The sequence below is a fragment of the Balaenoptera acutorostrata genome, chromosome 12 (genome assembly GCF_949987535.1).
Source record: "Balaenoptera acutorostrata chromosome 12, mBalAcu1.1, whole genome shotgun sequence".
In the NCBI taxonomy this organism is placed as follows: Eukaryota; Metazoa; Chordata; class Mammalia; order Artiodactyla; family Balaenopteridae; genus Balaenoptera; species Balaenoptera acutorostrata.
The window spans coordinates 57,864,123-57,890,634 of record NC_080075.1 but is presented as its reverse complement, the minus strand read 5'-3'; the positions used below and the strand labels follow the sequence as shown (position 1 = coordinate 57,890,634).

The 26,512-nt window shown below is 35.2% G+C and overlaps 1 protein-coding gene across 1 annotated transcript in view; it reads right to left on the bottom strand.

The window, feature by feature from the left end:
• The window catches only part of LRPPRC (leucine rich pentatricopeptide repeat containing), a 112,071-nt gene that overhangs the window by 28,032 nt on the left and 57,527 nt on the right, over window positions 1-26,512 (bottom strand). Inside the window, exons 22-27 of the mRNA XM_007190096.2 lie at window positions 25,724-25,809; window positions 24,098-24,305; window positions 15,648-15,772; window positions 15,044-15,150; window positions 4,972-5,040; window positions 4,078-4,168 (exon numbers count right to left, since the gene is read on the bottom strand). Of these exons, the coding sequence (XP_007190158.2) occupies window positions 4,078-4,168; window positions 4,972-5,040; window positions 15,044-15,150; window positions 15,648-15,772; window positions 24,098-24,305; window positions 25,724-25,809 (686 nt within the window). The remainder of the gene's footprint in view (window positions 1-4,077; window positions 4,169-4,971; window positions 5,041-15,043; window positions 15,151-15,647; window positions 15,773-24,097; window positions 24,306-25,723; window positions 25,810-26,512) is intronic.

Sequence of the window (26,512 nt, the reverse complement as noted above, 5' to 3'; positions counted from 1 at the left end):
TGAAGTGCGAGAGTGGCACTGACATATATACACTACCAAATGTAAAACAGATAGCTAGTGGGAAGCAGACGCATCGCACGGGGAGATCAGATCAGTGCTGTGTGACCACCTAGAGGGGTGGGATAGGGAGGGTGGGAGGAAGATGCAAGAGGGAGGGGATATGGGGATATATGTATACATATAGCTGATTCACTTTGTTATACAGCTAACACAACAATGTAAAGCAATTATACTCCAATAAAGATGTCAAAAAAATTTTTTTCTTAAAAAAAAGGTATTTCAGGAAAAAAAAAAAAACTAATGGGGTGTGTCAAATGACACAGGAGCTGATGCGACGGGGCTCCCAGTGGCCAAAGATGGGACAATTTGAGCACCCAAAAGAATAATGGCTGCAACAAACTGAAACACAAATATACAAAAAAAATTTTAAAAACGTATTAAAAAAAATGTTTAATGATCAACTTAGGAGGTTCCAGGGACACCAGCACTTGAAATTGGTAATTAAACGGAGAAAAAGCAGGGCTTCCCTGGTGGAGCAGTGGTTGAGAATCCGCCTGCCAATGCAGGTGACACGGGTTCGAGCCCTGGTCCAGGAAGATCCCACGTGCCGCCAAGCAACTAAGCCCGTGCGCCACAACTACTGAGCCTGCACTCTAGAGCCCGCGCTCCGCAACAAGAGGAGCCACCGCAATGAGAAGCCCACACACTGCAACGAAGAGTAGCCCCCGCTTGCCACAACTAGAGAAAAGCCCCCGTGCAGCAAAGACCCAACACAGCCGTAAATTAATTAATTAAAAGAAAAAAGAGGAGAAAAAGCAAGTATATAGCTTTTCCTGTGAATTTATTTAATAATAATTTTTAAAAAGCCACAGAACACAGAGCAGGAAACATGTAGAGCATTAAACAATCAAAATAATAGGTTTATATGTAAAAAAATACATGGATAGAAATGTAGAGAGAATGAATTGGAAGGATCGACACTGACAAGTGAACTCTGAGGTGTGGACACACAATGACATTTCCAAAGTTTGCTCTGTACACTACTGTACTGCTTGAATCTTCAGTAATTTAGAATATATTCATGTTGTATCTGTGTAATAATGGAGGGGGGGAAAAGACCACACAACGTAAAAAGGAATGTCAGTGGTCATAAGTACTTGAAGAAAATAGCACATAAATAACTTCTTAGGATAAATGCTCAGGTTTTAAATGTTGGGGTTTTAAAAATACATTCAAAGAATTTTTATTACAAAATTATGAATGTAAGGCAGCTTTAGTTTTGCCTAGAGTACTTATGTATACAAAGAATAAACTGTCTTTACTTTGTATATGTAAAGAAACTGAAGTGTTTCAAATATAAGAAAATGGTAAGAAGGTGAAAATACTGTCATTTAGAAATAAAATATTCCTTATAGTATTGTCATTTAGAAATAATAGTACATATGCAGGTGAGGGAGTTGTTTCATTCATGTAATGTTTAGGAACTAATTTTACAAGACTATCACAATGAAAGGTCAAAATGTATTAGAAAGGATAGAAGTTTGAATTACGGCAGATTCATTTAACAGACCACCTATGAACATCATATTATATGGAATAAGTAGAAAATGAAAGCACGTTTAGGTCAGCTAGTATTTAAAGGAATGAAAGAGTTACATTTGCTATTCCTTGATCTAGATTATAGTCATATGGATGCTGCTGTCATGAACCATGGAGCAATGTATCTTTGTCTTGCGCATGTTTCCGTAGTATGTTGTAATTCACACCAAAAAAAGTGTGTATACCTGTGTGAAAGGTACTGTTTTAAAATAAACAAGCAAAACTGCTCTTCAACAAATAAACCCAAATAATTAAATGAACTCCTTTCAAGGGTGAAAATTACATCACGAAAAAGAATGAGCTCATAAAAAATTCCAATAGGTGAAACAAATTGTTTTCTCAGAAATCCACAATCTAAAACATGATTTTTTCCATGTGTTACAGGGCCACATTTCATGTCATTCCATACTGTATGTTCCTTTTCAAATAAATTGAGTCCACAGTGCTTTATTTAGCATATTTAAGTAGTGGTCCAAGTCAGAGGGCAAAACGGAGGGGGCCAGGTCGCAGGAGCAGAAACCTTGCTTTTTCTTCAGAAAGGGAAGGATCAGGGTTATCACAACCACATTATTGATTTATAGCAGTACAGAAGTTGGGAAGTAAACAAACTGGGTTAAAAAGTATACTTCCCTATAATGATTCCCCCAGCTTCCAGTTCCATGAGAGGCCACCCTCATGTTACCTCAGTCTCAGAGGCTCCTCAGCTAAGGAGAGGAGAGCGTCTGCGACTACTGGCTCAAATACAGAACTGGAAGTGGGGTGTCCATCAGAACAGATAGAGGGGATTAAAGAAAAGAAAAGGGTAATAAACCTCAGAGTTTATTTATAGGAGTTCCTGCTTATCCCTAAAGGAAATTTTAAGATGAACTTCAAAGTTGTTTTTTCTTTTCTTTCTTTTTAAAAAAGCAACAGCAAAAGGTCATCTGCAGAGGAAAAAGAAGTCCGTAAGGCTGACCGCCTCTCATCCTTCCCTGGACTACAGCTGTACCTCATGCATCCTTACAGCTGTTCTTTCACCCCAAGGTATTGTCAGTGTTGGTTCAGGTCTAACTCTTCTGAAGAGCACTACCTTTCTATCTGCAGTGCCTACCTCAAAGGCTAGCACAGTAAGGGCTTCAGAGTATTTCTGAATGAAAGTTTATATAGTCTTCTTATGGGGATGATTTTAAAGGCTGAGACTCATTTGGACATGTAAGTTTAGTACTTCTTTTTTAGTTTGCATAAAATTAGAATTTAAGCAAGAAACAGTTCTTCAAAAGTAAGAAAAAGCAGGGGAAGGAGGGAGAATCAGCACTCAAATACAGGTTATAATCCACTAATTAAGGACTAAATACCTAAAACCTAAGTTTTTAAATTCTATACATTCAACAACAACCTCAGCACTGTGTGCCAGAATCTGATCATATTCAAGCCAAAGTTTTAAGAATTACATTATAGTATGTCAATGCAACCAACAAATGAAATGTAAATTTTACAGCAAGTCTTATTTTACATACACCATCAAGATGTAAGACAAAGCTTCCAATGATAATAAATACAAGTTCAAAAAGACAAATGAAATCACCTTATTCATTTCTATGTTTGGTGAAGGAAAACTTCCCAAGAGAAAAAGAGAAGAATAAATCTAGATCAAATATCTATGAAGAAAAGGAAGGAAGGAAGAAAGGTCACTGACTATTCTAAGTGTTGTTCCTCTCTACCCAAATACCCTAAGAGACTGCACAGTTCTAGAGTACTGTTTGACAATAGAGATCAAAGGTTTCAGAAAAGTTCATCACTTTTAACCCTTAATATAAATACAAATTCAGCCTAGGGAAACAATTAAGGGTGTGAACAAAGATTAGATGCAAAGATGACTAATGCAGTGTTATTTTATAATATGGAAAACTGAAATCTATTCACTTGTCTAGGAGTAGGAGACTGGTTGCGTAAATTCTAGTATATCTGTTCATTGTAGCCATTTGTAGGTGATAAAATGTAGAAAAACGTTTGTAATATAGAACTGAGTCAAAACTACATTATAATACAATCACATTTAAAAAAGTAATTGTTCAGCAATGAGTTTGTACATCAATATGCATTTTTCTGGAAAAAGATCTATATACATGAACATGTCAATGATTACTTATTTATAGAAGTGACTGATAAATCTACTAAAGAAATTAAATTAAAAGAAAAAAAAAGAATAGTCTCTCCTCAAAAACTCCTATTAAATTCTGTGGCTCTGATGAAGATTTTTCTCACCTTCTCATTATTGCAGCCAGAATGTCAGAAATTATGAAGACTGTAGGGTGTCTAGTGATACAATATAACATTTTGTGATAAAATTCAATCTGGCCTCTACATGAGCCTCTGTTGAAGACTCCACATTTGACAACCCCTGGAGCTTCCTCATAGCCTGATATTCCTTTCTGGCTACTGCCTTCCATAGAATAAATGTCTCAAAATGAAAACACGAGGAATAGTCAGATTACTTACTGTATAGTTTTAACAGATTGTAGTATAGCTGGTCTCTATCACATTCAAATAGCTTCTGTGTCAGCTCCACTAATTTTTCTAGAGTTTCAACCTTAAAAATAAGATTAACAGATGGATCTAGATTGTGTAAAGGACATATTTTATAATTGACAAATCACAGTTGAATAATCCTTCAAATTAACTTTACCCAAAGGGCAGATTAACTTCACTTCAAAAGTTAAAGGCCTGAGTACGACATCGTGAATGTACTTAATGCCACTAAACTGTACACTTATAAACAGTTAAAATGATAAACTTGATGTTATATGTATTTTATCATAATTTTTAAAAAATTTTAAGTTAAAGGGCTAAAGGACTCTTTGGAGTCAAGAACACATGAATAATTATCTAGTTGAGGGAACCTCCACAAAGGAGCATTCTGTAGAATTCAAAGATATTTACGGTGGAGGACTCAGTGAGTATATCTATATTTGTTAATAGGAATATTCCTCCACCCAAACTTTAAACTCCTCTTTCCCTGTGGCATTTTCTTGGCAGGATGTGAACAGATATCTGTGCTGGAGTAGAGGTAAAGTAGAAACTCCAGTGGGCTCCCATCAAGTGACTCCTCTGGTCACTAATGACTGAAGCAGATTTAAATTGCCAAAGAAACAACATTAGCCTGCTCAAACCAACAAGTAGAATGAAGCAAGCTAAAATCTTCAGAGCCCAAGTTAAAATTTTTAGGGATTCCACTGGACTTCAGAAACCAGAATTAAGCTATTGCTTATTTGGAAAACAACCAAGATAAGCAACGCTGCATCTCCTGAACTCCCCAAACGCTCACAGGACATGTAGGACACTTGCTTTCTACTCACAGTTTTAGGTGAGTGAGACCAGAAATTAAACACAAACCTGAGTACTTGCAATACATCTATCACAAAACCACTGAAGTCTTGTAGGCCGAGCTCTAATGCCTGGAGTCTGTAAAATAAAATAATCATACAGCACACAAGGTAAGGCTTTAACTAAATGTTAATCTTCCCTCAAAGACAAATAGTTTTCCTTCTAATGACCCTGCTTCCTCCCTGCCAAATGTGTATACTAAAAGAAACCTATAACTTAATCCCACAGTTATCAAAGACCTTTAGGATTAAAACAACCTATACTTAACCAGTGTCTAGAAGATTCGGGTTATTTCAAAATGTTACTTTGTAGGTCAATTTTCATTCCATAAATCTTTAATCATTAAAAATGGCTAAGCTTTCTGTAGCTCAAAAAGAAACCTTGAAATGATGGACTAAATCAACTCCAAAATATGTCAAATTAAACACACACACACACTTCAGAGATCCCAATAGATTCAGGAAGCAAAAATTATTAATATGTTATGTAGACTTACTAACAATTGTCACAATGATAAAACCAATGGCTTTTAAAGAAATATGCTTTGTAAAACTCAGTGATAAAAGTACTCTGATTACCATACATGCTTGCCTAGTATCTAAAACTAAACGTTTAAAGAGCTAAGTACTAAAAACAAGCTAAGTACTTAAAATTAGTTCATAGTCTTAGTTTATTTCAGTAATTGAGATGTGTGTTACAGCCTCAATTAGGAATTACTAAGGTTTAGTCAATAACTCTGGCTTCAAAACAATTACTTTACAATTTTGGATACTGAAATAAAAGGCAAACCACTTCACATATAATTCCAAGGATCTGTCACTCTACTTCCAGTATTTTCATCATCTGTAATAGGGCTTCCCTATTAAATACTACATTTCAATCCCAGCATTATGATAAGAAAACAACATACTCATTACCCTGGCTGCTCCAGTCCAGAGGACATACGTTTACTGCTTTTTCCACTCAGTTTTGTGGATGACACCAGGCAACCCTCAAATCTGATCTCTTATTTATAAGTCCTCATTACTTTTTATTTCTTAAAAATAGTATTGTAGGGGCTTCCCTGGTGGCGCACTGGTTAAGAATCCGCCTGCCAATGCAGGGGACACGGGTTCGAGCCCTGGTCCAGGAAGATCCCACATGCCGCAGAGCAACTAAGCCCGTGCACCACAACTACTGAGGCTGCACTCTAGAGCCCGCAAGCCACAACTACTGAGCCCGCGTGCTGTAACTACTGAAGCCCACACACCTAGCACACTTCTTGTGTGCTCCGCAAAACAAGAAGCCACCGCAATGAGAAGCCCGCGTGCCACAATGAAGAGTAGCCCCCGCTCGCTGCAACTGGAGAAAGCTCGCGCACAGCAATGAAGACCCAATGCAGCCAAAAATAAATAAAATAAATAAGTTAAAAAAAAAATAGTATTGTACAATGTTAAATTAAAAACTGACACAAGAACTAACATCTCAGAGCTTTGGTAGAATGACAGAAAAATTGGTACAGAAGAAGTTGTATAAGTGTTCTCATTCTAACTGTGCAAGTACCCACATTTTCCGATACACGAAATAAATGTTGAATAAATTAACTGTTGATATATATTCTCAAACATCATTAATATTTACATTTGCACCCAACTTCTACTCAGGGATTTTCTCACATTATCTGTTTTGTTTCACATGCATTACATTGAAAATGAAGCCAACATCAAATGTATACAAAAAGCCCTTGAAAAAATACTAGATAATCCTCTTTAGAGCATGGTAAAATGCAAGAGCTACATTCACTTATAACTTTCAATATTATGGCTCATCCAAACGCCAGTGATCTGACTAGCACAACTTTTATGCAAACTCTTCCTTTTTGTGGCTGATTAATCTGCCTGTCACTGGCAGGACAACTGACTTATATGGCAGATATTCCTATGCTTCATTTTAAAATTGAGAACTGTTTTCACAAATAAATCTCAATCATCAAAAGAACATCTAGGTCAGATTAACTAAATCTCCTAGGCTTCTGTAATAGTCTACATTTCTGGCTTATCTCTTAACATCTTATTGAATTTTAAACATTGCAAGTTTAAAATAAAAATGAAAAATGTAATAAAATATGGAGAATAGAATTCTAATTGGGATGCTAAATATAACTTATCCAAAACCAGTTACTGCTTAGTTAAAACAATGAACTCAACTCTTAATCTTTCCTGTTTTTGTTACATACAATCTATTTAATAGACAGTGAGGATAAAGTAATTACTGTAATTAAAAAAAAACAAAAAGGGACTTCCCTGATGGCGCAGTGGTTAAGAATCCGCCTGCCAATGCAGGGGACATGGGTTTGATGCCTGACCCGGGAAGATGCCACATGCCACGGAGCAACTAAGCCCATGCACCACAACTACTGAAACCCGTGTGCCCTAGAGCCCATGCGCCGCAACTCCTGAGCCCATGCGCCTAGAGCCTGTGCTCTGCAACAAGAGAAGCCACTGCAATGAGAAGCCTGCACACTGCAATGAAGAGTAGCCCCCACTAGCCACAGCTAGAGAAAGCCCGCACGCAGCAACGAAGACCCAATGCAGGCAAAAATAAAAACAAACAAACAAACAAAAAAACATCAAAACCAAAATACAGCATGTTTGTTTCCACCTGGGTTACTGTGCTTCAAAACACTTTGTGCAGTTCCAATTCAGTACTAGGTTCACTTGTATAAGAAAAAAAGTAGTCCAAAATAAAAAAATAATTTTCATTAATTTCATTATATTACTCTGATGTAAATTTGCTGTTATCATAATAGGCTTCGATGTATACTAGTGAAAATAGGTATCAAGTAATTATTACCTTTAAAGTGAAAACAGATGAAGATTCTTCTACTTCAAACTCTATCTCAAAGGCGATCATTTTAAATTTAACTAAAATAGTGATTTTTACCTGCTCTGAGTTTTCTTACCATTACTGCTAGAAATGGAAAATGGAAAACAAACAAGTACTCTGGCTTCATGTCCTTTAGCTGGAGTAGTAGGAGGAAAATCAAGTGCACGAGGTGGATGGGACAAACAAAAACAGCAAGAACGCAACTATTTATCCCCATAGCCAAGAGAGCAAGGAGAAAAAAACTATTAAACCTTTCAATAATTGTCCTTTTCTGTAAAATCTCCAGAGACAGACTTAAGGACCATGGTCTAGTAAGGAGGAAAATATGTCTGAGCAAGTCAAACTAACAGTCTAACTATCATTAACTAAATATGATCCAGGTGTTACAGAAGATACTAAGTAAACTAACTCATGGGAGGTGGGTATGAATTTGCATGAGAACTGACATCTCTTGAAATTCGAAGGCTGGAGGGGGAAACTAGCTCCAAAATCCCTTCTTTATATGTAAGATCCATTCAGGCTTATTAAGGAAGGCAAATTAGGATAAAACCCTGAATTTGATCTATTAAAGAACAAAGGGAAGAGGAACAAAGGTTGGGAGATTGCTGTAATCCAAACTTTTGGTCCTAAAGGCAAAGTCATAAAAAGAAGGGTTTTGCCCCCTGAGAAGACAGCAAATTTACTCTGGCTGAAGTGTGATGGAAGGGTAATAGCAGATAAGACGAGAGGGAAAAGTCAAGAAAGAGTTAAGTTTGGAGAAACAATAAGTTGTTTTGGTGGTTCAGATATTAAGGGTCGAGAGATCATGGAGGTTGTACTGAAATACAAAAATATATCAAATAAACACATCCTACACCTTAAACTTATGAAATGTTATATTGTATCTCAATCTTTAAAAAAGAGAGATCATGGAGGTAGAAATGGTGTAAGGGAACCAACAGGAAATGTGAAATCAGGATGTGATTTCAAATTCCATGACTACTACTAACTAACTAAGCTCCACACTCACACCCTGAACTGAAGTTTCATTGCCCTAATTACTTCTCAGAGTTGTTACATGAAGCTCACATGAAGATGTACATGAAAATCATTTGAGAAGTATAAAAATGTTACCAATATTGGTTATACTGCTTAACTTGTAATCTAGGCTTGAACCTCAAGGGATGAGGTTAGAAAAAGAAATGCTAAATAAGTTTAAAGCAGACTCTTACTCATCTTTGTGTTTGTATCCTGAGAACTTAGTGCCTGGCACAGGGCAGGCAATCAGTAAGTGATTACTGAACTGCTCAAAGGGTTAAGAATAAAATTAAATAATATAATTCTTTATAGAAACCTTTACTATGGTTATTTAACATTTCACGTCATTATTTAACTTTTTGTACTTGTTTTTATCATCTCTCCCTGGACTTAATCTCCAGTCTTAATACACAAAATGAATGATCTAAACTGTTAATTTATTTAAATGACCTGCAACACTTCTTTCCTGGGAGGTGAATGAAGTACCTTAGAAGACACTTGGCTGAAAGAATGAAGTCATTTTTTTAAAAAAACAAAGAAATACAACCTATTTTATCATAATTTCTAGCAAAAGAGCATGGAACTAGAACTCAGGAGGCCTGGGTTTTAGTCCAAATCTTTGCTACTATGAACCATAAAAGAGGTACCATCTATAAAAACATAACAAAATTTCTCAGGCCTTTGCACAGACAGTGCCCTCTAAGTGAAATGCTTTTGCTCCCACTCTTTATGTGGCTGGCTCCCAGTTCATCCTTTAGTTCTTATCCCAAACATCACTTCCTCAGAAAGATCTAGTCTGAAACAGATGCTTTCTACAGCACTTTCTGTTACAGCGATTATTGCATTTTATGGATTCTTCTTTTTAAGGTCTATCTTTAGAACAAGACTGTAAGATGTGAGCCATAATTATTTATTGAAGGGTGGGAGGGAGGGAGGGAAGGAGGGGAAATTGGTCAAACTGGGAAGCCACTCAAATATTATCAACCACCTTAGTTAAAGGACTTCATCCACGAAGTTTTAGGTGATGAAATCTGCCAATGCCAACTTATAAGGGTTCATGATGGGAGACGCTCTATCAGATCTAAGTTAGAGCTTAGTTTATCTCAAGTCAGAGCTTAGATGATCTTATGCCTCTGTTAATTCACCATACCTTCTGCTAATTAAGGTCACTATCCTTCAATTATTAGATATCATTTAGAGATGACTACGTAAAGTATCTTAAAAATACCTACAACCACTATCCTAATTCAGATCCTATTAATCTCACTGTCCCAAACCCCCTTTCATCTATCACACATTCTTCTGCTAATATAAATTTCTTTCTAACACTGCTGAGAGTTCACTGTATTCTGCATCAACTCAAGCCTGCTTATTCTGATATTGAAGCATCTCTGGGAACAATCTACCCTTACAAACAAAATACTTCCTATAAATCCTATACCCCAGGATGAAAGAACTATTTAGGAAATCAGAAAGAAATAAAACTGTCTTTGTTTGCAGATGACAAGATATTATATGCAGAAAATCCTAAAGACTCCACCAAAAAACTATTAGAACTAATCAACGGATTCAGTAAAGTTGCAAGACACAAAATCAACATACAGAAATCAATTTCATTTCTATCCACTAACAACAAAATATCTGAAAAAAATAAAACAATACCATTCACAAGATTATCAAAATGATTTTTAAAAAAACCTAGGAATAAATTTAACCAAGGTTGTGAAAGATCTGTACACTGAAAACTATAAGACTTTGATGAAAGAAATTGAAGACATAAATAAAAAGATATCTCGGGCTTCCCTGGTGGCACAGTGGTTGAGAGTCTGCCTGCCAATGCAGGGGACGCGGGTTCGAGCCCTGGTCTGGGAGGATCCCACATGCCGCGGAGCAACTGGGCCCGTGAGCCACAACTACTGAGCCTGCGTGTCTGGAGCCTGTGCTCCGCAACAAGAGAGGCCGCGATAGTGAGAGGCCCGCGCACCGCGATGAAGAGTGGCCCCCGCTTGCCACAACTGGAGAAAGCCCTCGCGCAGAAACGAAGACCCAACACAGCCATAAATAAATAAATGAATAATAAATAAAAATTAAAAAAAAAAAAGATATCCCATGTTCATGGATCAGAAGAATTAAAATTGTTAAAATGTCTATACTATCCAAAGCTATCTATAGAGTCAGTGAAATCCCTATCAAAATTCTGAATGGCATTTTTCACAGAAATAGAAAAAACAATCCTAAAATTTGTATGGAACCACAAAAGATCACAAATAGCCAAAGCAGCCCTGAAAAAGAACAAAGCTGGAGGCATCACACTTCCTAAAACTATACTACAAAGCTATAGTAATCAAACAGAACAGTACTGGCATAAAAACAGAAGCAAAGACCAATGGAACAGAATCGAGACCAGAAATAAACCTTCACATGTACAGTCAACTAATATTTGACAAGGGAGCCAAGAATACTCAACAGGAAAAGGATAGCTCTTTAATAAATGGTATTGGGAAAACTAGATAATCACATGCAGTAGAATAAAATTAAACCCCTATCTTTTACCAGTTACAAAAATTAACTTGCAATGGATTAAAGACTTTAACATAAAGCCTGAAATCATAAAACTCCTAGAACAAAACACAAGGAAAAAGCTCCCTGATACTGGTCTTGGCAACAATTTTTTGGATAAGACACAAAAGCATAAGTGAAAAAAGCAAAAATAAATAAGTGGGACTACATCAAACTATAAAGCTTCTGTACAGCAAAAGAAACAATCAACAAAATTAAAAGGCAACCTATGAAATGGGAGAAAATATTTGCAAGTCATACACACACACACACACACTATTCAGCCATGAGAAAGAAAGAAATTCTGCCATTTGCAACAATGAAGATGGACCATGAAAGCATTATGCTAAGGAAAATAACTCAGACAGAGACATGAAAGACTGTATGATATCCCTTACATGTGAAATCTAAAAAAGCTGAACTCCTAAAAACAGTGCATAGAATGGTGGTTGCCAGGGTCTTGGGGTGGGGAGAAACGGGGAGATGTTGGTCAAAGGGTACAAAATTCCAGTTCTAAGATGAACAGGTACCGGGGATCTAACGTACAACATGGCAATTATACTTAACAATACAGCGTGCACGTGTACACACACACACACACACACACACACACACACACACACTCATATACCTGAAAGATGCTAAGAGTAGATCTTAAATGTTCTCACCACAAAAAAGAAATGGTAATTACATGAGGTAATGGAGGTGTTAACTAACACTACAGTGGTAATCATTTTGCAATATATAAGCACATCAAACCAACAGGTTGTACACCTTAAACTTACACAATGTTAAATGTCACTTGTATCTCAATGAAGCTGGAGAAAAAAAGGAACTACTTAGAGACTTCCCTTTTCTACTTCTTTGTTCTACCTCTAATACCTTTAATACATGCCCAACCCTATCAAACTCCCAAATGTGAACAGTACTTACCACATCCATCAAGCCACACCCTAAACCCCATTTTCTCAATAAAGTCTTACCTAATTTCCTACACTGGGAATAACTTTCTCTCTTGAACTCTCAGAACTATTTGTATTTTTCTTACAGCAGTCAAAACTTCTCAGTCTTATATAGACATTATCTTCATGTATTAATCTCACATTAACTCCTTGAGGGTGGATATAAGTCTTATTTACTTTTCTCTCTTTCTTTGTAGACAATAACACTCTTTCTGAGTATATATACAATAAGAATACATATGCTCATTACTGAAAACTCAGAAAATACAGAAAAGTATATAGCAATATACCAGCTATAATTCCACCCTCCTGCAATAATCCATGGGTAGAAATGAAATATAACTATGTTAAAACGTATTATACATATATATATGTATACCAACTCATTTTAAAAACACAGGTTGTATTATACACTGAATCTTGCCTCTTTCTTCATTTAATGAGACCATTTTTATGACTTGGTTTATCTTATCTCCCACAGTGTTTCAAATACAAAGAAGCTTTATTGTATATTTTGCTTTGGAAATTCAACCCTAGTGAATCTACCCATTGATAAGACACTATTGCATTTTGGGGAATAATAAAAATGTTGCTCAGTATTTATAATATTCTTTCATATGGTGATACAGTCCTAGTTTATTCATTTTCATTACTTTTAATATTTCCAATAATCCTTAGAAAACCACAAGCGAGAACTCTAGGTCTTGAATTTTAATAGTCAAAAAATCAAGTTCCCACTTTAATTCAACTCCAACTAACCATTAAAAAAAACAAAAAAAAACCTAAAAACGTGCTTCAGTATATTTCCATATATTGCACACCTTGCTGTCCTACCCTAGGGTACTGCAGAGGGATTCTGTAAAGCTATTCTTTATCCTTTAAGCAATTCTGTACACATTCACTATAAAAACTGTGTCATCAGTAGACAGCCATTCCTAAATGATTACACTCAATGATGTTGTACATTGGCAAAGCTTTAAAGTAATTAAGATGTAGCTTCCTCTCGCCTATTCACGTGAAAAACATGCACCTTATGCTAAGCATCATATTGTGAATTATGTGGGATGAAGAAAACACAATCTCTACCTTTAAGGGGCAAAGAGAATTAATAATATTGATTACTACCATAATCCAGGAAACATGCAAGCTGCTTTACATACATTATGTGATTGAATCTTAAAGAAAGATACTATATTCCCTTTTAGAGATGAGGAAGCTTAGAAAGGTTTAGTAACTTATTCATTATCACACTAGCAAGTAGATGACAAAAGGAGAACCCATTCTTATGCCTTTTGCGCTTCCTATTATGTCTTGCTTATTACACAAAGAGAGGCACGTGATTTCCTGCTGCAGAACCTCTAATCACTATTATCTGAATACCTGAGCTTTATTTCTGCTCTGATCAGTGCCTTACTAATACTGATAACATGCATACAGAGTACAGAACTCAACAGGCAGACAGCTTCCCTCATTTTCAGATACATACACTGTGCACTTTCGATGAGAGAATTTATAACATTTTCTAGAAAATACAAATGAACTACTTGAGCTACAGAAGCACCTGTCCAAGACAGCATGCTCCACACTTCCCTCCGACAGGAGGACAGATTGAGTTAAAGACAGACAGAAAGATAAGAAAGTTCTGAATTAATTTCACAGTCCTCCTTTTTCATACTAGACTTTTCTCTTCTTTGAAAAATGTCAAGAGAAACTAATAATTTTCTGGGATGTGTGCCTGTATTTTCAAATCCATTATAAGCAGTCATCAACATAAAAACAAGGAGGCCAAACACCACCTTTATGTCTCATCCACCATGGGCACTTTTGGGAAAAGACATGGAGTAACAGTAAAGTATATCTGAGAGAAAAATGATTACTGATGTATTTACAAGTTTATTTTACTCACATTAAAAGTAATATTTCTTAAGGCAATGGGTCCATCTTCTCTGAAATGATTTTTTTTTAGGAGATACAGAATTGTTTAATAGTGAAATTAATCACAATTTGGACAGACTTTATAGTTGCCCTTTGACTTATCAATTTCAGTAAGCAAAATTTCAATCAAGCCTAGAGAAAATATACTAATCAATTTCAGTAAGCAAAATTTCAATCAAGCCTAGATAAAATATACTAATCCTAAATAGCCCAGGTTTGTCACCTACCATTTCCCGTAAGCTGCTTACCATAGTGAAAAAAAAGAAGACGAAATTTTAAATTAAATGCCAAACACTTGCAGACAGCACTTGTTTGGCTGATTAACTTATAGACAAGCATTACAAATAAATCTGAGCATGGTCTGCAGCAAATTAAATTCCACTGCTTTTAAGAACAAAGAATTCCTTGGCAAAGAGGATTAGCAACTTTACACCCAGGAATGCCAGTTTAATTTAATTGTTCCACAATCCAAGATTTAATATGCAAATATCATTTTGATATATAACAGTGAATTTAACAAAGTGAAGAAACAAATTCAATATACAACCAGGCTGCCTTTTCTGAACTGTAATTATATACAATAAAGAAGCTGGCCGAGTCTCCCCCTCTCACCCCACATTATTGGGACTGAATTATATTAACATGAATCAGAACATGTGTAATTAAAGGTTAAAATTTTTAAACATATTCTAATTAAGAGTCTAAATAGCTGTACAATTAGAATACTGTAGTTAAAATCATACCTCAATGATCTTCTTGGCCTCTTTGTAATTTCCTGTTTGTAGGAAGGCAAAGAAGAGATCATACAGCATAGTCATTTCACCTTGTTCTTGGCTCACAAAGTCCATTGCTAGAGAGGAAAGAAGGAAATATATTAGAAGACAAAATATAGACTAACACTGTATCACTTGAAGAGTTCTGAACAAATACAAGAAAACTTTAAAACAAATATTTAGAATAACTTAAAGGTTATAGCTTAATCAACCAATTTTCTGTCACATTCCTTATCTAACAGCATACATTTATGACATAAAGTACCTGTGACTAGCTTCAAAGAGAACTGGTGAGGATAAGGTTGAAAATCTCACAAAGGCGGATCATCAAGAAGCGGAGCAAAAAATAACAGAGGGGTGACTTTTCAAAATGAACAGTTACTAAAATCAAGTACATTTATAATGTTAAAAATCTACCTGATATTTTTCTTTTCAACTCAGAAGTGTAACAAAGTTTCTCAGGATGTGCTTGCCTTCCTGTTAAATTTTCTCTTCACAGCAACACATTAAGATTAAATAAGCAAGAGGGGAAAAAAGAAAACTAACAACACTAACGTATTAGAAGGTGACTAACCTTTCTGAATTAGATCAGTCTCGCCTTTCTCTATCAGTTTACATAGGACATCATGAATCCTTGGTAGTATTTTATACTTTTCATAGCAGTCAATCATGACTTCAAGAGCAGTAGGTAAGTCATCCCTTGGAAACATCAAAATATTAACAATGAATAAAATATATCTAATTAATTTGAGAGCTATACAATGACCAGTCAAAAGGTACACGAGCGAGTTTTATTTAAGGTAGAATACCACGAAGCCAAATAGGAAAAAAAAAAAAAAATACAAGAAACAATTCTTATATAAAAATCAATGTTCAGAGTACAGACATCATTAGTGGTCCCGTTTTCCCTGCTTCATCTTTTATTATTTCGCTTGCTAAATGGCACTTTTTAAAAAGTCCAAAAGATGAAGGCATTCTCTAAGATTATATATAAATTGCTATAAGAATGCATTATTCTAAAAACAAGGACTACTGTCAAATATTTTTTCCAACCACTTTGTGTTTATGGTCCTCAATATTTACAGATTTGGGAAACTTTATTAAATGTCCATCAACAGTCATCAAGAACTTTTCAAGCACTTTCACCTCTCTCATCATATGTTTCATACTGCTGCCTCTCCAGATAAGGAGGAAGTAACTTTTTTTTTTTTTAATTTACTTTTGGCTGCGTTGGGTCTTTGTCGCTGCGCGTGGGCTTTCTCTAGTTGTGGTGAGCAGGGGCTACTCTTCGTTGCAGTGCGTGGGCTTCTCATTGTGGTGGCTCCTCTTGTTGCGGAGCATGGGCTCTAGGCACTCGGGCTTCAGTAGTTGTGGCGCACGGGCTTAGTTGCTCCGCGGCATGTGGGATGTTCCCGGACCAGGGCTCAAACCCGTGTCCCCTACATTAGCAGGCAGATTCCTAACCACTGTGCCACAAGGAAGTCCCAGGAAGAAGTAACTTCAGGATTCATACATATAGAAACTTACTGTTGCTAAACCTAGGATATTCTTAGGGTTGGTGAATTCTAGAACTCTTTAAAAGTTTTTCATTAGAGTGTAAGCTTTTAAAAATTATTTCCAATTATAAAATCAAAGCTTCTCTTACGTGGTTAATTAATTAAAATAAAAAGATATTTTCATTAAGTCAGTTTATTAAATAAGTGTGGAAACACATTCTGTGGGTCCTCAAAACCTACTGTTTCCCTTGGAAAATGACAGTATGAGAAATTATTAAGACCTTGAAAAAGCTGTAGAGATTATGTGATTCAATTCTACTTGCCACCTTCCTTTATTTTTAAATAGATGAGGAAATTAAGGCATCTAGAGATTGACTGATTAGCCTAAGGCCACCAGGTAAACAGAGAAAGGCACTGTCTTCAGGTCCCTGGACTCCCCCCTTTGAGTACATCTAATTATATATTATGCTCTATTAAAAGCAATGTTGTTTGTTTAACCTAATAAGGTGGTATAATATGGAATAAGAAATTAAAGATTTTTGAAAAAAAAGTATGAAATGTATTAAAAAAAGAAGCATGGTTAGAGACATGGACCAAAGTATAAGTAGTGACAACGGTGACAATCTTTGTGGAGAAAACACATTTCTCTCACATGTGCAACAGTTTTCAAAAGGAAGGAAGCCTTTTAAAATTTTCCATTGAAGCCCTAACATTTTGGTTCATTATACAAATGTTATGTTGCCCTAGATTGAATTACTATTTTATCTAGATTAAGATTTTAAACTGTACTAAAAAGTAAAATACCATGAAGAAGCATTAATTTTACTACAATAATACTGACACAGTGAAAATGAGCCTATCCTGATGGAACTCTACCTTATCCCCTTACTAAGTAAGCCCTGTTTACAGTGCATCTTCCGGCACCCCACAGAGTCATTTGAATTTTTGTCATTTGGGGTGAAGACTAAATTACAGGTTAATTTCAAAACTGCAAGTAGATGTTGCAGGCTAGATTACTGTCATACAAGAGAAATGCTACAGTAGCTACCACATATGATATAAAGCTTTATATAATCAGTATTTTCCCTTGCTTCAGATACAAGTTCAGTTATACCTTTTTACAATTCCATTTAATGGAAAACTACCAAAATATTTTAAGAGAAAAACTAACACATACTGATTTTTAAAAAGCAGTATAATTTGCTTTTTCAGATCAATTCCCAAACTAGGATAATACTGTCTCAATTGTATTTTCCCTACATTAGGTCAAAGCTATCAATAAATGAATGAATAATTGTTCTGTCAATCAAATAGACATGTTAATAGTCTTTGGTCTCCAAATATATGCTTCTGAAGATTATACATGCTCAGAACAACAGAAAAGTATAGCAAAATGGAAATAATTCATATATATTTGTTAGTAATTTTAAGTAACAATGTAACTGACCCCAGGTTGCCAACAAAATGAATTAGAAATCTATAGTGAAACATTTCATACAAAGCGTGCTTACTGATGATAGAAATGAACTAAAGTCTAGTCGTTTCTTTTCAGTCCTTATTATCTACATTCTGACTTGTGTTTGGTTGGATCACGTCACTTTAAAAAGAGATAAAAATGTCCACTCCTCATATGATTTGATGTCATCATTAATCTTTCCTATTAAAGCTTGAAAACTTTGGGTGAGGGAAATGAAAAATTTGAGAAAGTATATAAAATTCACATTGCTGTGAAAATAGTTGTATACTCATAGGACTTTTGAATTTCAATCCCAATTGATAAGTACTACATGAAGCTTGGCTACAGCAGTGTGACACATTTCTAGAAGTGGTGATGAAAGAAGATTATCACAACAGTTGAACTCAAGGACCTTTGGGTTCCCTCCCAGTTCTAATACTCTAACGCAAGGTTCTATGAACTTGAGCTTGTTAGGTTCATCACCTCAAATGTTTCATACCAGCAGAAAAAAATCATCACATGAAAATACCACTTTTATTAGGCAGGATGAAATCAGTAAGTGCAGTAAAATATCAAATGGAAAAAGGTGGAAACTGCCTTATACCCAAAATGTGGGGGAAGACTTTATCAATCAGTGTAATTCTAGTTTCTGTGACCTAAAATGATTCCGTGATTTCCTATGTACACCTTAAAACACTAGAACTGATTTAAAACTCTACTCTAAAATAACAATAATCCTTTGAAGAAATTTTGTTGAAAATATTAATTCTGGATTCAAAACTTACTCCGTGGGCTTCCCTGGTGGCGCAGTGGTTGAGAATCTGCCTGCCAATGCAGGGGACACGGGTTCGAGCCCTGGTCTGGGAAGATCCCACATGCCGCGGAGCAACTGGGCCCGTGAGCCACAATTACTGAGCCTGCGCGTCTGGAGCCTGTGCTCCGCAACAAGAGAAGCCGCGATAGCGAGAGGCCCGCACACCGCGATGAAGAGTGGCCCCCACTTGCCGCAATTAGAGAAAGCCCTCGCACAGAAACGAAGACCCAACACAGCCATAAATAAATTAAAAAGTATTATTTATAAAAACAAACAAACAAACAAACAAACAAAAACTTACTCCGTGCTTATTTCAGTATACACGCATAATTCCTAAAGCTTTATATAAAAACGGGTCACAAATTTTTAAAAGTCCAATCCTGATAAAAATTTAGCCACTGCTTTCACAAACCTCAAATAATACTAAGTGAAAATCAACTCTATAACATACTATTATCTCTAAGAAAAATCCACTGTGATATTTTCAACGACTAGACACCCCCCCAAAGTATTTCAATGATATACATAACGTGATTTTCATCAATAAAACTATATATGCTAATAAAAAGTAATCAATCATTTAAAAATATTTTTGATTGATGCAAATTAACTCAACATAGTCTTTAACAAAATTCTGGGAGCCTATGAAATAAAAACAGAACAGTGGAAAGGAAGATTCTATAATTCTAAATTTTAAGAACACACATATATATATAATAGACTGAGTCCAATAAGAACATGGCAAATCTGATGTTACCTCTTGTGTTAGTCCTTATTATGAAATGAAAGTATGCTTTATGTCACTGACAGAAAAACAAACCCTGGACATAACATTTATATGAGGCTGATCATAAAAATATCTACTTAAAGGTACCAGAAAACAAAGTCCTCCTAACTCAAATTCCTTTATATATAACTGTAAAAATCACAAATGTGTTTCATACAATCTTGAACAAGAACAACCAGTGACAGCTATCTACCTATTGGTAGCTTTAAACTTAGTCTCCTTACCTATAGTAAATAACTTCCAATTTAATCAAAATTTTAAATGACAAATATTAATTTTTAAATTGGAATAAAGTGCTTCAACATTACGCATAAAGTGTTAGTGAAGTGGTGATTTACCTAAAGAGCTTACTGACTGAAAAGCTCTCAAAATCTGAAATCACTGGAGAAAAGAGGGGCTTTAGGGGAGAAAAAAGTTCAAAACAAGGGAGGGGGAAACAAAAAACACCTTAACACTCGAAAAACTGACTTTTCTATAAATCTTAAGCAGATGTTCAGTGTGGAAAGAAATCAATTCAGGAGAAACCATCGACTTCACAAAAATTATTCTGTGAAGAGAACCAGCCCTTGAAAGAGCTAAATGTTTTTTTTCTGTTCATCATCTATAAATGCGGAATCTTCAAGGAGACTGGTGTTGCAATTACAACTAATCCTCCCCAAAAAATTAACTGTGTTGAAGGCTTTGTAATTTCCCTAGGTACAATTTAGCTGTCACTTACTTTCAAATTTACTCAAACATGCGTTCGGAACAGCACTAACTTCACATGTCAAGTGCTTTCCAGCCAATTGAGTCTAAACTGGAAGTCGGTGTTAAACAACTGAATGATTAGACAAGATAGCTCATTTCCCTGCTCTTTTGTTCAGAATAAAATGCCACATTTACATTATCAGGCTCAACAGGATTTTCTGACAGAGGGAGAAAAAACCCTACTGAACACTGTCCGTACTAAGCACATGAAGCCTGTCATTTACCAATCATCCTTCAAAAAGCAATAGCCATGAATGTAACTTAATTACGACCCAATGATCCTTGACGAAAAATCATCTTATCACTGTCCTGTCCCCCTAGGGCAAATGAACCACTTTTGTCCTTTGGCACTGATGATGCTAAATTCTTAATTGCAATAATGGAGTAAAAGAGCCAAACCTCCTTAATTTCCCTTCAGCACATAAAGAGTTTTACTCTAGAAGGCGAGCATTCCCATAAATAATAAAAGTGTCCAGTACAAATGAAGATGCCAAAATTGAAGGGGAGTGTATATGACAGAATAACCAGCATTATAAAAAGTGTATTTCCCACTTCTGCAACATATTGAAGTGTTACAGTGAGTTTTAAAACGTATTGGTATAGGTTCATCTTACAGAAATTGTGACCTTTATGAAGAACTCAAGATTAATTTAGCAAGAGTTCTGGGAGGATTATATGGACAAAATCCATGATTCACTCAAATGAAATGCATGTGGGTATATACAGATTAAAGCACAAATCAGCACAGAAAAATCCTAAATGGAAAGCAGAAATTAAAGCTTCTTTGATCATTTGCACTAAATAATCCAGTTAAACAGCTTCAGATATTTTTCATATGAAATGAAACCAAAATGGATCAGCTATACAAGTGAATCTGAAACTGCATCATACAAATTTTTATGCTTTTAAAACTAATGGCCCAGATTTCATTAATTTTATTTCCTTTATCATAGCATAAAGACTAATCAAAAGCTCTTTTAACCTATTTTAAAGCATTTCTTTCTTCCTTAATATGGAGGATCCAGGTCATCTTTCTGGATCAGGCATGATTTCAATTAAAAAAAATTTTTTTTAAGTAGTTACAAAGGAAAATGTAAAACATTCATGTGGACTACATGTAGACATGTGTCTTATAGAACAGTCCCAATGTAAACGAAACACATGAAAATTTTGTTCAATTCAGCATACTTCTTTTCTTTTCAGTGCAAGTATTATTTTGATGATACAAATCAGATTAGTTTAACAACTTCAAAATTTTGCAAACCTGTTGTTATTTTGGATTTCCTTTGGCAAATGAATAAAAACAAAATGTATTATTTTTCATAACTGTAAAGCTTTTAATACAATATCCAAGTAACAAACTGATACAGTATTAAATTTCTCCTGTGTTTTATCCAATGCTGGAAAAGTCAGTCCAAAATTAAGATCTATTGAATCTTAAAGATCATCTTTCTAAGGAACTCAACCTTGCAAATTTGTTCCAGAATTACAATTTGTAAGTGACAGCCTTCTTCAGAGTCTTTGCAATGACTTTCCAAAAAGATGCTTGCCTTTGAAAGGAGGAAGATTTTGTAAAGTGTTCTGAAATGTTTCTCATAATTCTACCCCAAGTTTGAATAAAAGCCTCATTCTCCAGATGAGCTCATACCTGCTGAGGCCAATTACCTGATATTATTGAAGATTAAACATATTTAATCAAATCAAATACATGTAGACTTTTGGGCAGGCTAGCGTAATTAATCCTAGTACTGCACTTGTCATGATTCTGAATTAATTAGCTATCTTCCATCAGTTGGGAAAACACAATTGAAAATAAGTTGCAAAGTCAGTGTTTTCCTCCAACTTAGCCCCGACCAGGAGTGCTACTACTGTTTTCTGCTAAACATGAAATTTCCTTTATCTCCTTTTAATTATTCTCCTGACTCTAAAAGAGTCAACAAAACCTTTTCATCATGACAGATGAAACTGAAGATCTTGTCATGGAAACTGCCTCTGCAAAGCAAAGATAGCAAAAACAAAAACAAATTCAGGCAAATAAAAATAGAAGGTAATTTCTCTTTGTATCTGAAAGTAGTAAAAAAAATCATAAAAAACCCTAATTTAGATTTCTCTAGCCCAATTAACAGGGACAGTCAGATTTACTGAGACACACAAATCTCTGACTGTACTGTAAAATCGGAAGCACAGAGTACGCTCCACATTAACATCTGAATCCCATGCTATTTCCATTTCCCCTTGGGGGAAGTTCTCCTTGGTTCATGAGCCCCATCTGCAGACCTCTTCTGGAAAACTTTTGTATCTCCTCTGTCTTCAAAGTATTTCTATTTGTAAGATATTTCTTCTACCATGGCTTCATTTTCATTGTTAATTATTTTATTTTTGCCCAATGGTGGAGGAGGGCCTAATTCTTCTGGGCACTGGGCCCATTTCTTTCAAATCCCTATGCAGAGCTCCACATGCAATTTGCAGAGACGGGTCTTTTAAACAATCAAAAAAATTCTAGGAGGAAGCATATTAATTATAGGATTTCTATATAAAGTTGGCTGTGAACATGAGAACTCAATAACACAATTAATTGTTTGAATCACTACTTCTTTAAAAAGATGTAATGCTGAGATTGTGGAGGTTAAGATTTAGCTAAATCATATAAGTTGATAAACTATTTTTTGATTGGATGGCAAAGAAATTATTTCATAAAACATTTATGTGCATGTATGTGTGTGCATATATATATATATGTATACACATATTTCCTAACAGAGTTAGTTAAAAGAGATGTTTTTATTCCACATTTTAAATTCAATACTAAATCATTCATTATAGTCAACTAATTATACCCCCTAATAAATAAAGAAAAACTACCAGAAATGTGGGAAGAATATGAGAACCGTTAAGATTTATCTTTTACTTTTCTCCTGACACTGATACGGCAACATCCAAACTAAAATTAGAAAATCACAATCACAAAATAAGCAGATTAAAAATTGCATTAAGTCATGGAAGAGATGACAAAGAGGAAGATCTGAGAAATTTTTTAAAACGGAAAAGAAAAACACAAAAAGAAAAGAATAAAGGATACTTTATCATCTTACTAAAATGTTTCACTCATTACAAGAGAGTAGGTTGACTTTATGATTTGCACTGGAAAAAATACCTTAAATTGGGCACCAACATGAACATTCCAAATGTAAAAATTTTCAAATTCAGTAAATCTCACCCTATTAACAAAATTCATCTTCTTCCCACAAGACACAGAGACATCTTCTACAATATTTATCAAAGCTAGAATAACTACTGTATTGGTACATGCAATTAAAATACTACATGGAGGAAAGGAGCAATGAAGAGACGCTGCCACATCATTACCTGAATAACAGTCATGAAGCATAAAAGCCCTAGAGAATCCTTCTTTCTTATATTTGTTAATAATTAACACTTACAAGGCTCAAAACTGGGAAAAACTAGATTTGGCTTCATGTAATATCATCACATGCCCCACACAAAAAAAATCACCATAGATCATTCCATTGAGAAGTAATCCACAGGACCACAGGGCTGCTGGTGATTTTAAAGGTCACCTGCTCCACAGAAGTCCTCTTATTCTGTGGCGAATAACCTCCAAGGCTTCCACAGCACCACAGAGAATTTACAAAGTATAATCCCCAAATGATTAGATTCATTCTTTCAGTGCCAACATTTAAAACTGAAAATTCAATTAACTTACTTTTCCAGATACAGGGTGACCAATGGGGAACTTAAGGTGGTAGATGGTTTTGCTAACCCTAGAGTCACGATGGCTTCATGCAACTGTTTTACTGTTTCAGTTTCACCTCTTAAAGCTGCGCCATTTAGGATGTGGAAAAAGGACAAGACTGTTGCATCTTTGATAAGAACATCCTTCTCTTTCATCTCCTTTAGAATGTTAATAGCATCTACAATGAAGCAGCACAAAAGACCCTTAGGTAATTTCATGTAGGGAAAACAAACTGCTATTAAAACAGCATTTCAAGCCCAGCAGGAATGTAAATTCTAGTGTATAATGCCGATTTCAAGTTAATTACTACTTGCATTTCTAAACGAGACTACAATTATAAATCCACAATAGCATGGTTTTATCATTTCCCTGCAACTTTGACTACAAATTATAGATAGGGACTGTGTGCCCACTCTGCACCACATAACCCTGTACTGTCTGCCCTATAGCTGTAAGATCCTCCTAAATGGATGCTTTTATCGTTCAGAGCTAACATCTGCTAAATCACACCATTGTTTCTTCAGCAGATGGCTTGTCAGGAGGCCAGATAATAAAGATGTGTTTACACTGTATATACAGCCAGACTAATGGTCTGATACCGATAGGGCCTGTTTGCTATGTCGATACTAATTAGCCAAGCAGAGCCAATGAAAGCTTTCCAAAAGACTGCATGTTAATACATTAGATTCATTAAGCTTCATTAGGAAGGCAGAAACAAACATTTTAGGATATGGAATAAGTGCATTTTTATAATGTTGTTCTTAATTATTGCACAGACAAAATGTTTTGACCGCTTTACAGAAAATGATTTTTAAAAAGCAGGCTAATCGTCATAAAGAATTTTCTGTGTTAGAAGGGTTTCCTAGGAAAAAATTCAATGTTCAAATCAAATATTTTCTCCACACATTTTTCACTATAAAGATTTTTTAAAAATCTTCTCTAGGAATAAAAGGAAGAGAGGGAGGTTAAAAAAGAGTTTCAAAATAAAACCCAATGAGAAAGTTAAGAAACAAGCAAAGAGTAAGAATAAATTATCAAGTGTAATTATATTAGCCTTAGCATTATCTCAACTACGAGAAAATTAGAGTATGTACATCAACATTATGATCAGCTAGGCTCTCCCTGCAAACTTCTATGTAAAACCTTATTAAAGTATACATTTTGTTAATGTTATTAAAAGTGAAGACAAAGACTCCTGCAAAATTCATATTCTTGAATAAAGGTTATATTTATAGGTTTTATGTTCAGCCTTCTAACGTTCTTAAGCAAAAACAAAGCCATTATTAGTGCAGGCACATAGGCAAACTGTGCCATAAGTCATGATCTTCAAACTCAATCCAAACAGCAACGCTAATAAAAACTAGCTGCAGAAATGCAAAAAGCACTGAGCTGTGCAAATGTAAATGACAAGCTTGCCAATCCATTAAAACTAATGGCCTACACTGTCCACGCAGCTCTGGTTGGATTCACATGCAAATTTGTATGCAAAGTGTTCAAGCACTTTGCAAGACATGATATACCATTAATATCAATTCACATGTTATTCCAGTGGCAAGATACTTGCATCACACGTTTCCTTTATGTGCTGACGCTTACCTTGGAGCTTGCCATGTTTTCCCAATACTTTTACAAGTCTTACATACTTGCTGGTATCAAGGACAGCAGAAGAATCTAAACGGTCACTAAAAATTAAAGCCATATTTATATTATGTTAGAAGTTGTTTAACTGTTAAAAGGACTGCAATATCTACTTGATCACTTTTCAGAAACTCATCAGAGTCTGAACTGTTATTAACATTGGCCTCTATAATTTAGTTAAGGTTTATTTTTGAAGCCATATACAAATCCACATGTAATTATATTCAAAGTGACGAAGTAAAAATCTAACACTACATATATATTGCATCTTTCCATCTGCAAATGACACTAATACGGAACTCTTTTGCTTCATGGCACTTAAGGTGATTCTAACTTTGTCATGAATACTGAAATACCCCCGAAAGACATATTTTTATTTGGTAAATCTATCAGGATGGGAAACCAAAGATACCTTAGAAATGGACAGAATTTTGTTTACACTACAATACAGAAAGTGGAATATTTAACAAGCTTTATAAAATAGTTACCATCACCACTGCTATCATATGCAGTTGTATAATCAAGAGGAAAAAAACTTTGGCTTTAAGGAATAGAACGTCTTATCATACTTAAACAAAGACTCCTTGCTGAAAACAAGCCATAATTAATCATTCTTATAGTATGAAATTTCAAAAACACAAAAGAGAATTTTTTAAATTCACATTAAATGAGAGTAGTATTCAATCTACATGATCCATCAAGGACTGTATATCAGCATACATGCTGATGATTTGTTTCAGTGCCAGG